The sequence below is a fragment of the Nerophis ophidion genome, linkage group LG04, assembly GCF_033978795.1.
Source record: "Nerophis ophidion isolate RoL-2023_Sa linkage group LG04, RoL_Noph_v1.0, whole genome shotgun sequence".
NCBI lineage: Eukaryota > Metazoa > Chordata > Actinopteri > Syngnathiformes > Syngnathidae > Nerophis > Nerophis ophidion.
The window spans coordinates 3241201-3265116 of record NC_084614.1 but is presented as its reverse complement, the minus strand read 5'-3'; the positions used below and the strand labels follow the sequence as shown (position 1 = coordinate 3265116).

The following is a 23916-nucleotide window of genomic DNA, read 5'->3' as shown; positions in this document are numbered from 1 at the left end:
TGGGAGGAGTATCGATTTGAAAAAGGTGACGGGTTTTTACAAAAATTTTATTTTGAAGGGGTAATTGCCAACTTCCTGTTGATTATTTCTGCTAGCTGTCAATTACTAAAATGTAGGTCTAAGTAAGACCTACATAGAAGTTTTTGTTTCATGTCTTTCCGACATTCCTACCGGAAGTTACAAGCAGTTTTGTCTGTGTTTTCTTCCTAGAAGCAGTTTTTTCCGTGTTTCATTCAAAAAATTTTGTGGAGCGCAATTTTGAGTTTTATACATTTTTTTTTTCATTAAATCACAATTTCTGCCTGTCCTGATGTGTCTGCCAAGTTTGGTGAGTTTTGAAGCATTTTAAGGGGGTCAAATTACAGCTCAAAGAGGCAAAAATAGCATTTTTTGCGAAAATTTTGCTTTGAAAGGGTTTTGCAAAATTTCTGTTGATTTTTGCCCTAGAAAGTACAATTATGAAATCTAGGTCTAAGTCATCCCTACATAGAGGATTTTGTTTCATGTCTCTACGACATTCCTAGCGGAAGTTACAAGCAGTCTGTTTTTTTTTTTCCTAGGGGGCGCTAGAGCGCATTTTTGATTTTTGGGGTTTGGTTGCTTAATATGTTGTGGTGTCACGGTAGCCCGATGTGTGTGTCAACTTTGGTGAGTTTTGAAGCATGTTAAGAGGGTGAAATTGGGGCGCGACGGTGCGGAAGAAAGAAAGAAAGAAAGAAAGAATAAAACGCAGCAGATTCAATAGGGTCCGCCCTGCCTATGGCAAAGGACTCCTGTGGAGTCCTTTGCCATAGGCAGGGCGGACCCTAAAAAAGAAAAAAAAAGGACAGCCCTCCCCCGGGCCGCAGCCCAGTACCGGGCCGCAGAATTTTTTTAATTTTTTTAATTAAATCATCATAAAAACACAATATACACTTAGAAATAGTGCACCAACCACAAAAAACTCCCCTTTTTATGACAAAAACGTCCCTTTTTCATTACAAAGAAGAAAAAAAAGGACACCCCCCCAAAAAAAAAATTAATTTTTTTTATTAAATCATCATAAAAACACAATATACACTTAGAAATAGTGCACCAACCACAAAAAACTCCCCTTTTCATGACAAAAACGTCCCTTTTTCATGACAAAGAAGGAAAAAAAAAAAAAGGAAAAAAAGGACACCCCCCCAAAAAAAAAAAAAAAATTTTATTTTTTATTTATTAAATCATCATAAAAACACAATATACACTTAGAAATAGTGCACCAACCACAAAAAAAACTCCCCTTTTTATGACAAAAACGTCCCTTTTTCATGACAAAGAAGAAAAAAAAAAAAAGAAAAAAAAAGTACACCCCTCCCCCGGGCCGCGGGGCAAATTATTAAGCAGGATACAAAAAGGTTGGGGACCACTGCTTTAAAGTAAAGTTCCAAATCTTTCTTAAAGGCACTAAAAGACAGTTCGGGTATTGAGAAACTTACATTCATGAATATAAAACTTAGCCAATTTAATAATGAGGTTGCAAAGGTAGAATTCCTTTTCAAATTTTTGTTATAAAAGACGTTTTAAGATTCCATCTTTGTCAAAGTGCGAAAAGATAGTAATCCGTCACTTCCGGTTGTGTCGCGCGTCATCTTCCTTCCTTCCAGCAGGCGTCGCTGCGGCGCCGGACGCGCTCCTCGGCCGAGGCGGAACTGCGGCGGCGTGCAGCGTCTCATCTGCGCACGAAGCCGCCTCTGAGCTCCGATGTGCGCCGTCGGGCGTCTGCGGGCGTCGGTGCGCCAACGCCTGAGCGCCGCGGCGGAGGACTTCCTGCTGAGGCTGCAGGCAGAAGACGAAGGAGACGCCTGGCGACTTCCGCGGCTCAGGGCGCTGCTCAGCGAGCGGCTGGCGGCGGCCGCGGACGACATCGTGGCGCTGCTGGAGGGAGGAGGCGGCGGCGGCGTGCGGGCGGACTGCGAGCCTCGCGGCCGGGGGACGACGCACAGTCCGCCGCAGTCAGGCAGGTTTTTACTTCCGCTTGGACGCGCTCACACCGGAAGTGCAACACCGACGCGAACTTTGTGGCCGAAGTAGGTTGCAGAAGTTGTAACTTGTAACAAAGGTTACACATGTAGTTAATCATGTACACATTGTAAGAAAGGTTACATATATATCTATTTATAACTTATAACAAAAGTTACATATATGTTATATCGTGTAACAAATGTTACATATGTATTTAATTATAACTTGTAACAAATGTTACACATATATTTCATCATGTATAAATTGTAAGAAAGGTTACATATATATGTAATTATAACTTACAACAAAAGTTACATATATGTTATATTGTGTAACAAATGTTACATATGTATTTAATTATGACTTGTAACAAATTTTACATATGTATTTAATTATAACTTGTAACAAATGTTACATATGTATTTAATTATAACTTGTAACAAATGTTACATACTTATTTAATTGTAACTTGTAACAAATGTTACATATGTATTTAAATATCTATAACTTGTAACAATGGTTATGTATATATTTAATTATTTACAACTTGTAAAAAGGTTACATATATCTATAACTTATAAATATATTTATTTATTTATAACTCATAACAAATGTTACATAGGTTACAAATATATATATATTATATATATATATATACACAGGACTGTCTCAGAAAATTAGAATATTGTGATAAAGTCCTTTATTTTCTGTAATGCAACTAAAAACATGAAAATGTCTTACATTCTGGATTCATTACACATCAACTGAAATATTGCAAGCCTTTTATTATTTTAATATTGGTGATTATGGCATACAGCTTAAGAAAACTCAAAAATCCTATCTCAAAAAATTACAATATTTCCTCAAACCAAGTAAAAAAAAGAAGATTTATAATAGCAAAACAAAATCAAACATTTGAAAATGTCAATTAATACTTGGTTGGGAATCCTTTTGCACGGATTACTGCATCATAGGCACCATAAACTGTTAATAATGTTTAGACAAAAGTGTATATTATATATACTATTATATTTATAGTATTTATATAGGTGTGTGTGTGTGTGTGATGGATTATTATGTATGTGATTATGTGTGTATATGTATGTATGTGTATATGTATATATATATATGCATATATACATAAATTGTATATTTGTGTGTGTATATATGTGTGTGTTGTGTATATATGTGTGTGTACATATGTATGTAAGTGTGTGTGAATTTAAATGTATTATATATAGACAATATATAGCAGCAACCACTGAATTGAATTATATTATATATATTATTGTATTATATATTGTATATATATATATATATATATATTGTATATGTATAGGGGTGGGACTTAATAATCTTCCCACTCACTTTTGAGCCAATCTTGACATCTACAAAAGATTAGTCACATGTAATGTTTTCAATGTAGGTGTAAAAATAATGTATCTATATATTTATTTTGTATTTTATGTCATTCTCTTGTTTTGTTTGCATGGCTCAAAATAAACCATTCATTCATTCAATACGGCGTGGCATGGAGGCAATTGGCCTGTGGCATTGCTGAGGTGTTATGGATGCCCAGGATGCTTCAAGAGCGGCCTTCAGCTTATTTGCATTCTTGGGTCTGGTGTCTTTCAGCTTCTTCTTCACAATAACCCTCACATTCTCTATGGGGTTCAGGTCAGGGGAGTTGGCAGGCCAATGGAGGACAGTAATGCCATGGTCAGTACACCAGTTACTGCTGGTTTTGGCACTGTGGGCAGGTGCCAGATCATGCTGGAAAATGAAATCATCATCTCCAAAATGAGTTTCCTCCGCCCGGTGGCGGGTCTCTCCCTTAGAGATAGGGTGAGAAGCTCTGCCATCCGGGAGGAACTCAAAGTAAAGCCGCTGCTCCTCCACATGGAGAGGAGCCAGATGAGGTGGTTCGGGCATCTGGTCAGGATGCCACCTGAACGCCTCCCTAGGGAGGTGTTTAGGGCACGTCCAACCGGTAGGAGGCCACGGGGAAGACCCAGGACACGTTGGGAAGACTATGTCTCCCGGCTGGGCTGGGGAGAGGGAAGTCTGGGCTTCCCTGCTTAGACTGCTGCCCCCGCGACCCGACCTCGGATAAGCGGAAGAAGATGGATGGAGTTGTAACTGTTACTAATATATATTTATACCTTGTAACAAAGGTTACAAAAATATTCATTTACTTATAACTTGTAATGAAGGTTACAAATATGCATTTATAACCTGTAAAAAGGTTACAAAAATATTTATAACTTGTAACAAAGGTTACACAAATATGTATTTATAGCTTGTAACAATGGTTACACATATTTACTCATAACATGTAACAAAGGTCACAAATATGTATTTAAAACTTGTAAAAAGGTTACAAATATATTTATTTACGTATAACTTGTAACAAAGGTTACAAAAATATTTATTTATTTCTAACTTGTAACAAAGGTTACACAAATATGTATTTATAGCTTGTAACAATGGTTACACATATACCATGTTACAAAGGTCACAAATATGTATTTAAAACTTATCTCAAAAGTTACACATATTTATTAGCTTATAACTTGTAACAAAGGTTACAAAAATATTTACTTAGAACTTGTTATAAATATTTATTTAAAACTTGTGACAAAGGTTACAAAAATATTTATTTATTTCTAACTTGTAACAAAGGTTACACAAATATGTATTTATAGCTTGTAACAATGGTTACACATATACCATGTTACAAAGGTCACAAATATGTATTTAAAACTTATCTCAAAGGTTACACATATTTATTTACTTATAACTTCTAACAAAGGGGACAAAAATATTTTACTTATAAGTTGTAACAAATGTTACTATTATATATTTATAACTTGTAACAAAGGTTACAAAAATATTAACTTAGAACTTGTTATAAATATTTATTTAAAACTTGTAAAAAGGTTACAAAAATATTTATAACCTGTAACAAATGTTACACAAATATGTATGTACTTATGACTTGTAACAAAGGTTACACATTTGTATTTATAGCTTGTAACAATGGTTACACATATATTTATTTACTTATAACATGTAACAAAGGCCACAGATATGTATTTAAAACTTGTTAAAAGCTTACAAATATATTTATTTACTTATAATTCGTCACAAAGGTTACAAATATATTTACTTATAAATTGTAACAAAGGTTACAGCTCACTCTTGACCCCAAACTAGATAAGATTATGAAAAAATGTGGACTAGACTATACAGCAGTATATTACAGAGTGTAAGCAGTAGTACTGTCAGGAGAGTACTCACACGTGTACTTGCTGTGTTTTAGAGCGTGAACAGGAAGTGCAGCAGGTCATTGTGGGAAAAGAGGAAGAGGAGGAGTCTGCGCACATCAAAGAGGAAGAGGACGACGTTGCCATGGTTTCCGTGAAGAGCGAGGAGGACGGAGAGGATGAGGCTCAGTCTCCCGCCGACCTCCAGAGCGACGGCAGCGACGAAGAGTGGATCCGCTCAGACGCCGCCGCCGCCCCCGCCCCGGAGACGAGTCCCGGAGCGGCCGGTGGCGGAGGGGGCGGGGCATCCACCACCTGCTCCGAGTGCGGCAAAAGCTTCCTGAACGCCCTTCGCCTGAAAAGACACAAGAAGACGCACTCGGGAGAGAAACCCTACGTGTGCTCGGTGTGCGGGAAAAGCTCCCGGCAGAAAGGCGACCTGGTCAAGCACATGCGCACGCACACGGGGGAGAAACCCTTCCGCTGTTCGGTGTGCGGCAGCAGCTTCATCCACGGCCAGGCGCTGGCGCAGCACGCCAGGACGCACACGCAGGAGAAACCCTTCAGCTGCTCCGTGTGCGGCGAGACCTTCGCCCGCAAGGACTACCTGAAGACGCACACGCGCCGGCACACGGGGGAGAAACCCTTCTCCTGTCCCTTCTGCGCCAAGAGCTTCCGCCAGCGCGTGAACATGACGTCGCACGTGCGCGTGCACACGGGCCACAAGCCGTACGCCTGCTCCGTCTGCGACAAGAGCTTCTCCGTCAAAGGCAACGTGCGGATCCACATGAGGACGCACACGGGGGAGAAACCCTTCAGCTGCGCCGTGTGCGACAAGGGCTTCACTCAGAAGGTCAACCTGCTGAGCCACAAGTGTGCCGGCGGACCGATGAGCTGCTAGAACTTTCCTCTGGATGAAGCATGTGCAATAATAAAAAATACTAAAACCAAAGCAAAAGGGGCGTCGCCAGTACTGGGGGAAACAAATACTGTTTTATGATGGATTGACATCATAGTTCAAAATTCCATGGAAATAATTGCTAATTTACCGTTGCTGTGACCGTGGTCTTGGTGACGGATTTATGACCATATTTCCGAAACAACCAAATTATTAGGGTCTTTGGCCCATGAAAATTGCGCTCTAGCGCCCCCTAGGAAAAAATTACAGACAAAACTGCATGTAACTTCTGTTAGGAATGTCAGAGCGACATGAAACAAAAACTCCTATGTAGCTCTGTTCTATACTTTTAATCAGAAGGGTTCAATCTCTCTCCTGTGCGAGTTTGAAGCCAAAACAACAAAAGCACTCAGAGGAGATAATGTTTGAAGAAAGGTGACCGGTTTTTACAAAACTTTTGTTTTGAAGGGGGGATTGCAAACTTCCTGTTGATTTTTGTTGGAGGTTGTCAATCTATGAAATGTAGGTCTAAGCGAGACCTACATAGAGGTTTTTGTTTCATGTCTCTCCGACATTCTTACCGGAAGTTACAAGCAGTTTTGTCTGTGTTTTCTTCCTAGGAGCAGTTTTTTCAGTGTTTTATTCAAAAATAGCGCTAGAGCGCAATTTTGAGTTTTGGGGTTTGGTTTTTTTCATTAGATCGCAATATTCGCCAGTCCTTATATGTGCGCCAAGTTTGGTGACTTTTGAAGCATTTTAAAGGGGTCAAATTACAGCGCAAAGAGGCAAAAATGGCATTTTTTGCGAAAATTTTATTTTGAAGGGGTTTTTGCCAACTTCCTGTAGATTTTTGCTGAAAGAAGTGAGTGTATGAAAATTGGGTCTAAGTCAGACCTACATAGGAGTTTTTGTTTCATGTCGCCATGACATTCCTAACAGAAGTTACATGCAGTTTTGTCTGTAATTTTTTCATAGGGGGCGCTAGAGCGCAATTTTCATTTTGGGGGATTGGTTGCTTAATATGTTGGGAAGGTTTGCTATACCGACGTGTGTGTCAAATTTGGTGAGTTTTGAAGCATGTTAAGGGGTCAGATTACAGCGCGGAGGTGCGGAATAATAATAAAACACAGCAGTTTCAATAGGGTCCTTGGCCCATGGCAAAGGACTCCTGTGGAGTCCTTTGCCATGGGCCAAGGACCCTAATAATAAAGAACAATAATAATAAAACGCACAAAATTCAATAGGTCCTTTGGCCATTGCCAAAGGACTCCCGGGCCCTAAATATTTGGCTTCCATGGCTCTCTCAGCCAAAAAGGTTCCCGACCCCTGTGCTAACAGATCATCTATATATTAATATTATTTTTTGGGGGGGCTTTTGATTGCGTTTTTTTTTGTTTACCTTTTCATACAAAGCTCGTATGTTATCTGGAATATAAACGCATGAATATTGAATTGTAGTTTTTGCTTGTTATTAAACAATACGCATCTACATAACTTGAAAGTAGTAACCGCCGCCTCAGCTGCAGCACAAGAAGAAGCACTCGGGCAACAAGACCGGGAAAAACCCTTTGGCTGCTCGCTCAACGGGACGAACCTCCCCCCGACAGGGTGGCCTCGGCACGCACATGTTGACCCACACCGGCGAGAAAGCTTATCTTCTCCTGGAGCTCACAGCTGAAAAGACACAAGTGCCCGGGGGCCCAAGTAGCAGAGGAGGTCTGTTCGGACTCAAACACAAGTTTTACTTTGAAAGAACCAGCAGGCACATGAAAGGGACGGCACACGTGGTTGTTGTTGGGGGATCAGAAGTTGGGCTTGTGCTTCTTGACCTCCACCATCAGGTGGTGCAGGTTGATGAGCTCCGAGCGGACCGGCAGGCTGCGGAACGTGGGCTGGTTGAGGACCTTGTGGAAGCCGTGGTAGTACTGGATGAGCTGGGTGAGGGCGCCCTGCGGCAGGAAGAGGAGGAGCCGGCAAGTGCATTGAGGAACTTTCTTTGCATCGTCGTCAACATGAGCAATTGTGACAGAGTTTGCTAGAAAAACAGACGACGTAAACTCGGGCCGGGTTGGTAGGTGCCGATATTTGGCATACAAAGAAATTCAATCGGAGCAGAAACATAAGAGGAAACAAGATTAAAACCCGATGCTAACTGCCCATTGAAAATACATGGGTACGGCTAGTAGCTACTATTAGCAAACAGATAGACCTACCAATGTCATCATTTGAAGTGGGAGAACTTGCACAATCGCTGGCTGTTTAATACTTTTTTTGCCACACTGTGTGTGTGTGTGTGTGTGTGTGTGTGTGTGTGTGTGTGTCAGCCCAGTGTGGGACCACGAGTCAAAAAGTTTGGACACCCCTAGGTTGGAGGGTTAATGCAATGTACATTTCCAGGAAGATATATCAAATGTTTACTTTGCCTTAATAACTTATTCAAGTTAGCCATATTTTTGTTGTCTCAATGACTTTTACCCCTTTCTATTATTGCAACAAAACAAGTTTGCTTTTTTCCTTGACAACTTTATTTTGAAGTGATCACTGGTCAACCCTGTGAGGATCTTTTGAATGTCTCTGATTTAAGGTGGAATCAGTTCCCTGTGTCAGTACTTATTATTATTATTATTATTATTATGCAGCGCTCACCTGGATGATGCTGGTTCCGTTCTTGAAGTTGGTGAAGGAGCGCATGACGTCCTGACTCATGGCCTCCACGGACTGCTTCCAGGAGCCGGAGAAGCCTCGGACCAGCTGGCAGATCCGAGCTGAGCACCACAACACAAAGCTTCGTTATTGCTGTGACTTAGACGGGGTTTATTGGGTTTATATGTGTCGTATATTAGCTGTGTATGGATTACAGCGCTGTGCCAGTTTACCAAATGTTTACATGTTCTAAGTCCATTAATCACTTCAATAATAACAATGTCCTTAAAATATTAACCCACTTTATCTGTTCTCCTCACCACAAACAACATTGAGCAGTTTGAAGTTGAACAAGACCATTTGAAAACTAAATAATTGTTGTATTGTTCCTTTAGCTCAATATGATAATAATACATATATATGTAGGCTAGTTTTCTCACGCCCTTATTTTGTAACGGCAGACAGGAAGTAGACTTATTCCGGTACACTTGACCACAGTGCTGTGTGCAGGGACATTTGTATGGGGGTAATTACTGCCAAAACTCCACAAAAATATATTTACTCACGTCCAAAGATTTGCAAATAAATGACAAAATTTTCTTCAGTTGAAAAAACGATTTGCAAGTTAAAAAAAAGTCTTAAAAAAAACACATTTCTGCAAGTAAGAAAACGATTCGCAAAAAAAAAACAAGTAATTGTGAATTTTTTTGGTGAATTATATTTATATAGCGCTTTTCTCTAGTGACTCAAAGCGCTTTACATAGTGACACCCAATATCTAAGTTACATTTAAACCAGTGTGGGTGGCACTGGGAGCAGGTGGGTAAAGTGTCTTGCCCAAGGACACAACGGCAGTGGCTAGGATGGCGGAAGCGGGAATCAAACCTGCAACCCTCAAGTTGCTGGCACGGCCACTCTACCAACCAAGCTATACCGCCCCATATATATATATATATATATATATAAAACATTTCTCTTCAATGAAACGATTCACAAGTAAAAAAAAAAAAAACATTTTCTGCAAGTACAAAAACAAAACAATTTTTCTTTTTTCTTCAATTAAAATAAGTATTTGCCGGTATTTAAACAATTTTCTTCAATTAAAAACACACTTGCACGAATAAAAACAATTTTCTGCAATTAAATGAAACGATTCATGGGTTAAAAAAAAAAGCGATTAGTGACTATAGAAACAATTAGTGAGTATAAAAACTATTTTCTGCAATTAAAAAAATGATTCACTGGTAAAAAAAAAACAATTTTCTGAAAGTTAAAACAGGATTAGTGAGTATAAAAACTATTTTGTGCAATAAAACAGGATTAGTGGGTATAAAAACAATTGTCTGCAAGTAAAAAAATGGATTAGTGAGTATAAAAACTATTTTATGCAAGTAAAAGAGTGAAAAAAAGATTAGTAAGTATAAAAACTATTTTATGACAGTAAAAAAGGATTAGTGAGTATAAAAACTATTTTATGCAAGTAAAAAAGGATTAGTGAGTATAAAAACTATTTCATGCAAATAAAAAAAGGATTAGTGAGTATAAAAACTTTTATGCAAGTAAAAAAGGATTAGTGATTATAAAAACTATTTTATGTAAGTAAAAAAAGGATCAGTGAGTATAAAAACTATTTTATGCAAGTAAAAAAGAATTAGTGAGTATAAAAACTATTTTATTCAACTAAAAGAGTAAAAAAAAAGATTAGTAAGTATAAAAATTATTTTATGACAGTAAAAAAGGATTAGTAGGTATAAAAACTATTTTATGCCAGTAAAAAAGGATTAGTGGGTATAAAAACTATTTTATGCAAGTAAAAAAAGGATTAGTGCGTATACAAACTATTTTATGACAGCAAAAAAGGATTAGTGAGTATAAAAACTATTTTATGCAAGTAAAAAATGATTAGTGAGTATAAAAACTATTTTCTACAAATGAAAAAATAAAACAAATTTCCAACTGAAAAAAATCGCTTTGTGAGTATAAAAACTGTTTTATGCAAGTAAAAAAATGACTAGTGAGTATAAAAACTATTTTATGCAAGTAGAAAAGGATTAGTGAGTATAAAAACTATTTTATGCAAGTAAAAAAAGGATTAGTGAGTATAAAAACTATTTTATGACAGTAAAAAAAGGATTAGTGAGTATAAAAACTATTTTATGCAAGTAAAAATATGATTAGTGAGTATAAAAACTATTCTCTGCAAGTTAAAAAAACAAAACAGTATTTTCTTCCAGTGAAACTCTTGGCAGTAACATAGCAGTAGCTACTTGCGCATGGTGCCGTCCTCCAAAAATCAAGAAAAAGCAGGGTGGGGAGTAAAATGGCGCACACCCGGGAGGGTAAACAAGCTCAACCTGTAAGTTTCCCCTCTTTGTGTTTTTTTGGTGGCATTTGGGCAGTAGTTTGACTCCATTTTGTACTTTCTTACATCCACCACGGTTTTAAAAAAAACCTACTCGGTGGCCTAGTGGGTAGAGTGTCCGCCCTGAGATCGGTAGGTTGTGAGTTCAAATCCCGGCCGAGTCATACCAAAGACCATAAAAATGGGACTCACTGAAATGCAGGGAATAATTTCGCCACACCTAGATGAACTTTAACTTTAAAAGCGGTGGTGTGTTTTAGGGACTAAAAGGGAGGCTGCTCACCTTCCTCGTTCTTCAGTCGCTCCAGATGCCCGGTCTCCATGAGCGCCTCGGCCTCCTTCACAAAAGAGATCATGCCTCCGAAGGGCGCTGACAGAATCTCTTCAATAAACTCCTGAGTGGGCGAGAGAGAGAGAGAGAGAGAGTCCAGGAAGCAACACCAGCATTTCACAATAAAAGCTTCCTACCTGCGTCCTGGCCAGCAGCAGCTGCTGGAAACCTTCCACCTCCTTGCTGTCGTCTGCCGCCCTCTCCTGGACAAAGGCAGCGGCGTCAGGTGTTTGGGAGGGCGGGGCAGGGGTGGGGGGGCAGGGGGGTGGGGCTTACCATGAGGACGCTGAGCATCATGTCGTAGTTGTTGATGAGGAAGATAAGCTGCTCTCTCCTGGAGGGGAACTCGGCCGCCATCTTCAGCACAAAGTTCTCCACCTCCACCTGGAAGTCACATGGCAGCATCCAACCAATCAGGGAGAAGAAGACTTCACTGAAAGTCTGCCTACTCTTCATCATCATCATCATCAAGTTAGCGCCAATAATCATCTTCTTGTCAACCATTATTACTGTTGTCTGTCCTATCTTATCTCACTTGTACTACCACCTGTCCTATCTTATCTCACTTGTACTACCATCTGTCCTATCTCCTCTCACTTGTACTACCATCTGTCCTATCATATCTCACTTGTACTACCATCTGTCCTATCTTATCTCACTTGTACTACCATCTGTCCTATCTTATCTCACTTGTACTACCACCTGTCCTATCTTATCTCACTTGTACTACCATCTGTCCTATCTCCTCTCACTTGTACTACCACCTGTCCTATCTTATCTCTTTAAGTACCACCTGTCCTATCTTATCTCTTTAAGTACCACCGGTCCTGTCTCCTCTCTTGATCTACTACCCATCCTATTTTGTCTCTTCAGGATAGAAGATATGACAGGTGATAATCAAAGAGAGAAGATATGACAGGTGATAATCAAAGAGAGAAGATATGACAGGTGATAGTCAAAGAGAGAAGATAGGACAGGTGTTAAATAAAGAGAGAAGATAGAACAGGTGGTAGGTAAAGAGAGAAGATAGGACAGGTGGTAGATCAAAAGAGAAGATAGGACAGGTGGTAGATAAAGAGAGAAAATAGGACAGGTGGTGGCTCAAAATAGAAGGTAGGATAGGTGGTAGATCAAAAGAGAAAATAGGACAGGTGGTAGTTCAAAAGAGAAGGTAGGACAGGTGGGTAGTACACGAGAGAAGATAGGACAGGTGGTAGATCAAGAGAGGAGATAGGACAGGTGGGTAGTACACGAGTGAAGATAGGACAGGTGGGTAGAACAAGGGAGAAGATAGGACAGGTGGGTAGTACACGAGAGAAGATAGGACAGATGGTAGATCAAGAGAGAAGATAGGACAGGTGGTAGTTCAAAGGAGAAGTTATGACTGGTGGGTAGATCAAGAGAGAAGATAGGACAGGTGGTAGTCCAAAGGAGAAGATAGGACAGGTGGGTAGATCAAGAGAGAAGCTAGGACAGGTGGTAGATTAAAAGAGAAGATAGGACAGGTGGTAGATCAAAAGAGAAAATAGGACAGTTGGTAGTACAAGAGAGAAGATAGAACAGGTGGTAGATCAAAAGAGAAAATAGGACAGGTGGTAGTTCAAAAGAGAAGGTAGGACAGGTGGGTAGATCAGGTGAGAAGATATGACAGCTGGTAGATAAAAAGAGAAGGTAGGACAGGTGGGTAGTACACGAGAGAAGATAGGACAGGTGGTAGATCAAGAGAGGAGATAGGACAGGTGGGTAGACCAATAGAGAGGATAAGACCGATGGTAGATCAAGAGAGAAGATAGGACAGGTGGTAGTCAAAGGAGAATATAGGACAGGTGGTAGATCAAAAGAGAAAATAGGACAGTTGGTAGTACAAGAGAGAAGATAGGACAGGTGGTAGATCAAAAGAGAAAATAGGACAGGTGGTAGCTCAAAAGAGAAGGTAGGACAGGTGGGTAGCTCAGGAGAGAAGATAGGACAGCTGGTAGATAAAAAGAGAAGGTAGGACAGGTGGGTAGATCAAGGGAGAAGCTAGGACAGGTGGTAGATTAAAAGAGAAGATAGGACAGGTGGTAGATCAGAAGAGAAAATAGGACAGTTGGTAGTACAAGAGAGAAGATAGAACAGGTGGTAGATCAAAAGAGAAAATAGGACAGGTGGTAGTTCAAAAGAGAAGGTAGGACAGGTGGGTAGATCAGGTGAGAAGATATGACAGCTGGTAGATAAAAAGAGAAGGTAGGACAGGTGGGTAGTACACGAGAGAAGATAGGACAGGTGGTAGATCAAGAGAGGAGATAGGACAGGTGGGTAGACCAATAGAGAGGATAAGACCGATGGTAGATCAAGAGAGAAGATAGGACAGGTGGTAGTTCAAAGGAGAATATAGGACAGGTGGTAGATCAAAAGAGAAAATAGGACAGTTGGTAGTACAAGAGAGAAGATAGGACAGGTGGTAGATCAAAAGAGAAGGTAGGACAGGTGGGTAGATCAGGAGAGAAGATAGGACAGCTGGTAGATAAAAAGAGAAGGTAGGACAGGTGGGTAGATCAAGGGAGAAGATAGGACAGGTGGTAGTTCAAAGGAGAAGTTAGGACATGTGGTAGTACAAGAGAGAAGATAGGACAGGTGGTAGTACACGAGAGAAGATAGGACAGGTGGTAGTACAAGAGAGAAGATAGGACATGTGGTAGTACAAGAGAGAAGATAGGACAGGTGGTAGTACACGAGAGAAGATAGGACAGGTGGTAGTACAAGAGAGAAGATAGGACATGTGGTAGTACAAGAGAGAAGATAGGACAGGTGGTAGTACACGAGAGAAGATAGGACAGGTGGTAGTACAAGAGAGAAGATAGGACATGTGGTAGTACAAGAGAGAAGATAGGACAGGTGGTAGTACACGAGAGAAGATAGGACAGGTGGCTTTGTTCTCCCACCTGTCCTATCTTCTCTCTTGCTCCCCCACCAATGAAAAATGAGGGCGACACTGCTGATGGGCGGAGCTAGACACAGTGAAGTGCGCTGATTGGTGGACACAGGAGGCGGCATGTTACCTGCAGCTGAGCCAGCAGAGCGTTGGTCCTCTCATTGGGGAAGGTCTGGTTGATGCTGACCATGGCCGACGAGAACTCGGCATAGCGACGTGTGATCTGGAAGGACACGCGGCATAAGTGTGTGTGTGTGTGTGTGTGTGTGTGTGTCTGAGACCTACATAGTGCGGCCTGGTGTCCAGCACTCCCAGTTTCTGAGGGTCTGTGTTTCTGATGCTATGGATGTTCATTTCCAGGATGAGCTCAAAGCGAGGCCACAGCAGCTCCAGCACAGCCTCCCAATACCTGACACACACATTGTGTTAGATGTAAATATAAACAGAATACAATGATTTGCAAATCCTTTTCAAGCCATATTCAGTTGAATATGCTACAAAGACAACATATTTGATGTTCAAACTCATAAACTTGTTTTTTTTTGCAAATAATCATCCATCCATCCATCCATCCATTTTCTACCGCTTATTCCCTTTTGGGGTCGCGGGAGGCGCTGGCGCCTATCTCAGCTACAATCGGGCGTAAGGCGGGGTACACCCTGGACAAATAATCATTAACTTGAGAATTTAAAGCCAGCAACACGTGACAAAGAAGATGGGGAAAGTGGCAATAAATACTGATAAAGTTGAAGAGTGCTCATCAAACACTTATTTGGAACATCCCACAGGTGTGCAGGCTAATTGGGAACAGGTGGGTGCCATGATTGGCTATAAAAACAGCTTCCCAAAAAATGCTCAGTCTTTCACAAGAAAGGATGGGGCGAGGTACACCCCTTTGTCCACAACTGTGTGAGCAAATAGTCAAACAGTTTAAGAACAACCTTTCTCAAAGTGCAATTGCAAGAAATTTAAAGGATTTCAACATCTACGTTCCATAATATCATCAAAAGGTTCAGAGAATCTGGAGAAATCACTCCACGTAAGCGGCATGGCCGGAAACCAACATTGAATGACCGTGACCTTCAGTCCCTCAACTGCACTGCATCAAAAACCGACATCAATATCTAAAGGATATCACCACATGGGCTGTGGAACACTTCAGAAAACCACTGTCACTAAATACAGTTTGTCGCTACATCTGTAAGTGCAAGTTACAGCTCTACCATGCAAAGCGAAAGCCATTTATCAACAACATCCAGAAATGCCGCCGGCTTCTCTGGGCCCAAGATCATCTAAGATGGACTGATGCAAAATGGAAAAGTGTTCTGTGGTCTGACGAGTCCACATTTCAAACTGTTTCTGGAAATATTCGACATCATGTCATCCGCACCAAAGGGGAAATGAACCATCCAGACTGTTATCGACGCGAAGTGTAAAAGCCAGCATGTGTGATGGTATGGGGGTGCATTAGTGCCCAAGGCATGGGTAACTTACACATCTGTGAAGGCACCATTAATGCTGAAAGGTACATACAGGTTTTGGAACAACATATGTTGTCATCCAAGCAACGTTATCATGGACGCCCCTGCTTATTTCAGCAATATAATGCCAAGCCACGTGTTACAACCGCATGGCTTCGTGGTAAAAGAGTGCGGGTACTTTCCTGGCCCGCCTGCAGTCCAGACCTGTCTCCCATGGAAAATGTGTGGTGCATTATGAAGCGTAAAATAGGACAGCGGAGACCCCCGACTGTTGAAGGACTGAAGCTCTACATAAAACAAGAATGGGGAAGAATTCCACTTTCAAAGCTTCAACAATTAGTTTCCTCAGTTCCCAAACGTTTATTGAGTGTTAAAAGAAAAGGTGATGTAACACAGTGGTGAACATGCCCTTTCCCAACTACTTTGGCACATGTTGCAGCCATGAAATTCTAATTTAATTATTATTTGCAAAAAAAAAAAAGTTTATGAGTTTGAACATCAAATATGTTGTCTTTGTAGCATATTCAACTGAATATGGCTTGAAAATGATTTGCAAATCATTGTATTCTGTTTATATTTACATCTAACACCATTTCCCAACTCATATGGAAACAGGGCTTGTAATAAAAGTCGTCATTTTACTCAACGCAAGTCAAAATGTTACAAGAAAAACTGAACATTTGCGCAATGTTATGATAAAAGTTGGAATTTGACTCAACAACAGTCGCAGTTTGACAAGAAAAGCTTAAAATTTTGACAATTTTATGAAAAGAGTTGTAGTTTTCTCGACAAAAGTCACAATTTCTATAAGAAAACTTTACACTAATGGCAATATTATAATAATAGTCAGAATTTTGATTGGCAAAATTAGGACAAAAGTCCTAATTTTCCCCCAAAAATGTCACTATTTTACAAAAACAATATTGTGATAAAAGTCAGAATTTTATATGACAAATGTCACCATTTAAAATAAAGTTAAAAGTAGCAATGATTGCCACACACACACGAGGTGTGGCAAAATTATTCTCTGCATTTGACCCTTGAGCACCCTGTGGGAGGTGAGCGGAGCAGTGAGCAGCAGCAGTGGCCGCGCCCGAGAATTTTTTTTTACACACACTTGTTATTTCATATGTTGGCCAGAGGGTGAGCACTTCAAATTTTTGTACACACACTTGTTATTTCATATGTTGACCAGAGAGGGGGAGGTTCAAATTTTTGCACACACTTGTGATTTTATATGTTGACCAGAGGGGGAGCCCGTAATTTTTTTTTTTACACACACTTGTTATTTCATATGTTGGCCAGAGGGGGAGCCCTTAATTTTTATTACACACACTTGTTATTTCATATGTTGGCCAGAGGGTGAGCACTTCAAATTTTTGTACACACACTTGTTATTTCATATGTTGACCAGAGAGGGGGAGCTTCAAATTTTTGCACACACTTGTGATTTTATATGTTGACCAGAGGGGGAGCCCGTAATTTTTTTTTTTTACACACACTTGTTATTTCATATGTTGACCAGAGAGGGGGTGCCCTTCAAATTTGTACACACACTTGTTATTTCATATGTTGACTAGAAGGGGGGGGGCCCTTCAATATTTTTACCCCCACTTGTTATTTCATATGTTGGCCAGAGGGTGAGCACTTCAAATTTTTGTACACACACTTGTTATTTCATATGTTGACCAGAGAGGGGGAGGTTCAAATTTTTGCACACACTTGTGATTTTATATGTTGACCAGAGGGGGAGGACTTCAATTTTTTTTTACACACACTTGTTTTTTATATGTTGACAAGAGAGGGGGTGCCCTTCAAATTTGTACACACACTTGTTATTTCATATGTTGACTAGAAGGGGGGGGGGGGCCTTCAATTTTTTAACACACACTTGTTATTTCATATGTTGACCAGAGAGAGGGAGGTTCAAATTTTTGCACCCACTTGTGATTTTATATGTTGACCAGAAGGGGAGCCCGTAATTTTTTTTACATACACTTGTTATTTCATATGTTGGCCAGAGGGGGAGGACTTCAATTTTTTTTTTACACACACTTGTTATTTTATATGTTGACAACAGAGGGGGTGCCCTTCAAATTTGTACACACACTTGTTATTTCACATGTTGACCAGAGGAGGAGCCCGTATTTTTTTTTTACACACACTTGTTATTTCATATGTTGGCCAGAGGGTGAGCACTTCAAATTTTTGTACACACACTTGTTATTTCATATGTTGACCAGAGAGGGGGAGGTTCAAATTTTTGCACACACTTGTGATTTTATATGTTGACCAGAGGGGGAGCCCGTAATTTTTTTTTCCACACACACTTGTTATTTCATATGTTGGCCAAAGGGGGAGCCCTTAATTTTTATCACACACACTTGTGATTTTATATGTTGACCAGATGGGGAGGACTTCAATTTTTTTTTTTACACATACTTGTTTTTTATATGTTGACAAGAGAGGGGGTGCCCTTCAAATTTGTGCACACACTTGTTATTTCATATGTTGACTAGAAGGGGGGGGGGGCCTTCAATTTTTCAACACACACTTGTTATTTCATATGTTGACCAGAGAGAGGGAGGTTCAAATTTTTGCACCCACTTGTGATTTTATATGTTGACCAGACGGGGAGCCCGTAATTTTTTTTCACACACACTTGTTATTTCATATGTTGATCAGGGGAGCAATTTTAAAAGCGACACACAGTCAATTTGAAAAAAAAAAATCCCTCCTTTTTGGGACCATGATTTATGTCATCGATTGTACACACCTCCTCATATGGAAGCTACTTTTACCTTTCGGTGTCTCAAGGAGGGTAGAAATACAACAACACACACACACACATTTTCGGATACTGACTTGTCAAGAGCGGGAATGTTCCTCTTGGCGGTGATGGCGCGGAACCTGAGGATGACGTGTATGCACAGGAAGATGGCGATGCTGTCGTAGCAGTCGGACACGTAGGTGGACATGCTCTTCTGCGCACACACACACACACGTGCACACACACACACACACACACACACACGATGCAAGTCAAGCCAGGTGTTGGTGGACAGGTGTGCAGCACAACAGCGCCCACCAGGAACATGCTGAGCGTCTTCCCCATGATGCTGTTGAACAGATCGAGGGCGGAGTTTCCGGCCACCATGAAGAAGTCGGACAGGAAAAGGTGTTCCCTGCAGCCGTTGTCCAGGAGAGCGTAGTGTTGGCTGCGGAACAAGGTCTCGTACGGGTACTGTGGGGGGAGGAAGAGTGTGATTACTGGGAGGTTCTGGAGCGGGCCACAGAACCCGGCGGGCCGCTCACCCTGCTGTCTCCCCTCTGCGCCGTGTGAGGGACCAGAATGGGGCCCTCCAGTTCGGGGGGACTCAGTATCGCCCCCCTCTGGCCGAGAGTGAAGATGGTGTTCCTGCTCTTCAGAGACGGCTTGGAGAAGAAACCTGCACCCCAAAAAAAAAATCATCATCTCCATAGAGCTTTACAACAGATGGAAGCATGTACACAGCTGCATTGACTCTGGACTTGATGAAACACAGTGGACCAAAACAAGCAGCTGACATGGCTCCCCAAACCATTGCTGACTGAGGGAACTCTAGAGTTCAGGAGATGTCTCATTTGAGCCCTCACAAAATAGAGTTTAATTAAATATTATTTGCCCCCAGGTAGCTGTCGGAAAACCCCTCTCCCCAAGTATCTTTGGTCAGAGAAACATCTCAGGTAATTAAAGCTGCAAGCAGCGTTGGTCGGGTCCGCCTTTGGCTGCTGCCCCCAAGACCCACGGCCGGATAAGCGTTAGAAGACGCCTTGGAGCCACTATTTTGAGAATCTAATGCATTGTGAAAGTAATGCAGTTGTTGTATTGAAGTGAAAATATCAAACTTCCTGTTGATTTTTGCTAAAGTATGTTAATTAACAAAATGTAGGTCTAAGTGAGTCCTACATAGTGTTTTTTGTTTCATATCTCTCTGACATTCCTGCCAGAAGTTACAAGCAGTTTTGTCTGAGTTTTCTTCCTAGGAGCAGTTTGTCCGTGTTGTATTCCTAGGGGGGCGGTAGAGCGCAATTTTGAGTTTTGAGGTTAGGTTTTTTTCATCAGATCGAAATTTTTGCCAGACCTGATGTGTGTGTCAAGTTTGGTGAGTTTAGAAGCATTTTAAGGGGGTCAAATAACGGCTCAAAGAGGCAAAAATGACATTTTTTTAGGAGACCTTGCACAGGGGTTCTTTGAAGGCGCGTAAAATCAAAACCTGAGAACTTATCAAAACTCTGTTCTATACTTTTAATCAGAAGGGTTCAATCTCTCTCCTGTGCGAGTTTGAAGCCAAAACAACAAACGCACTAAAAGGAGATAATGTTTGAAGAAAGGTGATTGGTTTTTACAAAACTTTTGTTTTGAAGGGGGGATTGCAAACTTCCTGTTGATTTTTGTTGGGGGTTGTCAATCTATGAAATGTAGGTCTAAGCGAGACCTACATAGAGGTTTTTGTTTCATGTCCCTCCGACATTCTTACCGGAAGTTACAAGCAATTTTGTCGGTGTTTTCTTCCTAGGAGCAGTTCTTTCAGTGTTTTATTCAAAAATAGCGCTAGAGCGCAATTTTGAGTTTTGGGGTTTGGTTTTTTTCATTAGATCGCAATATTCGCCAGTCCTTATATGTGCGCCAAGTTTGGTGACTTTTGAAGCATTTTAAAGGGGTCAAATTACAGCGCAAAGAGGCTAAAATTGCATTTTTTGCGAAAATTTTATTTTGAAGGGGTTTTTGCCAACTTCCTGTAGATTTTTGCTGAAAGAAGTGAGTGTATGAAAATTGGGTCTAAGTCAGACCTACAAATGAGTTTTTGTTTCATGTCGCTATGACATTCCTAACAGAAGTTACATGCAGTTTTGTGTGTAATTTTTTCCTAGGGGGCGCTAGAGCGCAATTTTCATTTTGGGGGATTGGTTGCTTAATATGTTGGGAAGGTTTGCTATACCGACGTGTGTGTCAAATTTGGTGAGTTTTGAAGCATGTTAAGGGGGTCAAATTACAGCGCGGAGGTGCGGAATAATAATAAAACACAGCAGTTTCAATAGGGTCCTTGGCCCATGGCAAAGGGCTTAAAAAAACGTTTTAGCACCCCCGTTTTGTCGTGGTGCGCCTCCATTTTTCAAACACACCATACCTTTCTTGGCCGTGTCCTCCACTCCCATCAGGTCGTCCTTATCAGCGACTTCTTCGTACTGCAAGCAAGGAGTGAGAGCACAAAAAGTACAGACTTCGGTTAAGATTTTTACCCGTTTTGAGCGTAAGCTAATATGCTAACAATTTTACCAGTGTCCGTGCTAGCATTCTTAACTCACGATGACATTCTGTTCGTATTGTTTCCGTTTCACAAATTCCTCGGGAAATTCACCAAAACGTCACCGTGGAGTTATTGGGTCTGTTTAGTTGATTGGAGAGCTAGTGGGCCCATGACGATGACTGATGTTTTGTTTGATCAGCTGTTTTACTGACCGTGTTAAAGACGCCGTTTGGAAACAATTCATGTACGTAAATAATCATTTACAAAGTATTTCCGTGTAAATTAAAGCTGCAAGCAGCGTTGGTCGGGTCCGCCTTTGGCTGCTGCCCCCGAGACCCACGTCCGGATAAGTGGTAGAAGACGCCTTGGTGCCACTATTTAATGCATTGTGAAAGTAATGCAGTTGTTGTATTGACGTGAAAATATCAAGCTTCCTGTTGATTTTTGCTAAAGTATGTTAATTATTCAAATGTAGGTCTAAGTGAGACCTACATCGTGGTTTTTGTTTCATGTCTCTCTGACATTCCTAGCGGAAGTTACAAACAGTTTTGTCTGTGTTTTCTTCCTAGGAGCAGTTTGTCTGTGTTGTATTCCTAGGGGGCGCTAGAGCACAATTTTGAGTTTTGGGGTTTGGTTTTTTTAATAGCTTGCAATTGTTGCCAGTCCTGATGTGTGTGCCAAGTTTGGTGAGTTTTGAAGGCGGCGTTTCTGGATGTTGTTGATAAATGGCTTTTGCTTTGCATGGTAGAGCTTTAACTTGCACTTACAGATGTAGCGACCAACTGTATTTAGTGACAGTGGTTTTCTGAAGTGTTCTTGAGCCCATGTGGTGATATCCTTTAGAGATTGATGTCTGTTTTTGATATGATGCCGTCTGAGGGACGGAAGGTCACGGTCATTCAATGTTGGTTTCCGGCCATGCCGCTTACGTGGAGTGATTTCTCCAGATTCTCTGAACCTTTTGATGATATTATGGAGCGTAGATGTTGAAATCCCTAAATTTCTTGCGATTGCACTTTGAGAAACGTTGTTTTTGTACTGTTTGACTATTTGCTCACGCAGTTGTGGACAAAGGGGTGTACCTCGCCCCATCCTTTCTTGTGAAAGACTGAGCATTTTTTGGGAAGCTGCTTTAGCGACCAACTGTAGTTACTGACAGTGGTTTAATGAAGTGCTCCTGAGCCCATGTGGTGATATCCTTTACACATTCATGTCAGTTTTTGATGCAGTACCGAGTGAGGCATCAAAGGTCCGTAATGTCACTGTTACGTGCAGATTCTCTGAACTTTTTGTTGATTTTACGGACCGTAGATGGTAAAATCCCTAAATTCCTTGCAATAGCTCGTTGAGAAATGTTGTTCTAAAACTGTTCCACAATTTGCTTACAAAGTGGTGACCCTCACCCCATTCTTGTTTGTGAATTACTTAGCATTTCATGTAAGCTGCTTTTATAGCCAATCGTGGCACCCACCTGTTCCCAATTAGCCTGCACACCTGTGGGATGTTCCAAATAAGTGTTTGATGAGCATTCCTCAACTTTATCAGTATTTATTGCCACCTTTCCCAACTCCTTTGTCACGTGTTGCTGGCATCAAATTCTAAAGTTAATCATTATTTGCATAGTTTTACTGCACATACAGACACACAAAAACATAGTTTTACTGCGCATACAGACACACAAAAACATAGTTTTACTCCGTATACAGACACACAAAAACAGTTTTACTCCGCATACAGACACACAAAAACATAGTTTTACTGCGCATACAGACACACAAAAACTTAGTTTTACTGCGCATACAGACACACAAAAACATAGTTTTACTCCGTATACAGACACACAAAAACAGTTTTACTCCGCATACAGACACACAAAAACATAGTTTTACTGCGCATACAGACACACAAAAACATAGTTTTACTCCGCATACAGACACACAAAAACAGTTTTACTGCGCATACAGACACACAAAAACAGTTTTACTCCACATACAGACACACAAAAACAGTTTTACTCCACATACAGACACACAAAAACATAGTTTTACTCCACATACAGACACACAAAAACAGATTTACTCCACATACAGACACACAAAAACAGTTTTACTCCACATACAGACACACAAAAACATACTTTTACTCCGCATACAGACACACAAAAACATAGTTTTAATCCGCATACAGACACACAAAAACATAGTTTTACTGCGCATACAGACACACAAAAACAGATTTACTCCACATACAGACACACAAAAACATAGTTTTACTCCACATACAGACACACAAAAACATAGTTTTACTCCGTATACAGACACACAAAAACAGTTTTACTCCGCATACAGACACACAAAAACATAGTTTTACTCCGCATACAGACACACAAAAACAGTTTTACTGCGCATACAGACACACAAAAACAGTTTTACTCCACATACAGACACACAAAAACAGTTTTACTCCACATACAGACACACAAAAACATAGTTTTACTCCACATACAGACACACAAAAACAGATTTACTCCACATACAGACACACAAAAACAGTTTTACTCCACATACAGACACACAAAAACATACTTTTACTCCGCATACAGACACACAAAAACATAGTTTTAATCCGCATACAGACACACAAAAACATAGTTTTACTGCGCATACAGACACACAAAAACAGATTTACTCCACATACAGACACACAAAAACATAGTTTTACTCCACATACAGACACACAAAAACA

General features: G+C 40.6%; 2 protein-coding genes across 3 annotated transcripts in view; one reads left to right on the top strand and one right to left on the bottom strand.

The window, feature by feature from the left end:
* The first annotated feature begins 1628 nt into the window (after positions 1-1628).
* On the top strand, positions 1629-6210 carry LOC133550751 (zinc finger protein 32-like). Its single transcript, XM_061896756.1, has 2 exons — positions 1629-1981; positions 5309-6210. The coding sequence occupies exons 1-2, from the start codon at positions 1726-1728 to the stop codon at positions 6151-6153; spliced, it is 1101 nt and encodes a 366-aa protein (XP_061752740.1). The 5' UTR covers positions 1629-1725; the 3' UTR covers positions 6154-6210.
* A 1661-nt stretch (positions 6211-7871) lies between these two features.
* The window catches only part of vps52 (VPS52 subunit of GARP complex), a 35124-nt gene continuing 19079 nt past the window's right edge, over positions 7872-23916 (bottom strand). For both annotated transcript variants that reach the window (XM_061896755.1, XM_061896754.1), the window contains exons 10-20: positions 21052-21109; positions 19196-19329; positions 18969-19124; positions 18746-18864; positions 14685-14808; positions 14527-14622; positions 11762-11869; positions 11623-11688; positions 11438-11549; positions 8797-8915; positions 7872-8099 (exon numbers count right to left, since the gene is read on the bottom strand). In XM_061896755.1, the coding sequence (XP_061752739.1) occupies positions 7953-8099; positions 8797-8915; positions 11438-11549; positions 11623-11688; positions 11762-11869; positions 14527-14622; positions 14685-14808; positions 18746-18864; positions 18969-19124; positions 19196-19329; positions 21052-21109 (1239 nt within the window). In that variant the 3' untranslated portion in view covers positions 7872-7952. The remainder of the gene's footprint in view (positions 8100-8796; positions 8916-11437; positions 11550-11622; positions 11689-11761; positions 11870-14526; positions 14623-14684; positions 14809-18745; positions 18865-18968; positions 19125-19195; positions 19330-21051; positions 21110-23916) is intronic.

Bases quoted from the DNA above. Each gene is read 5' to 3' on its own strand.
- LOC133550751 (XM_061896756.1), top strand. From the start codon at position 1,726: ATGTGCGCCGTCGGGCGTCTGCGGGCGTCGGTGCGCCAACGCCTGAGC. The intron at 1,982-5,308 runs GCAGGTTTTTAC...GCTGTGTTTTAG, and splicing joins GCACAGTCCGCCGCAGTCAG to AGCGTGAACAGGAAGTGCAG.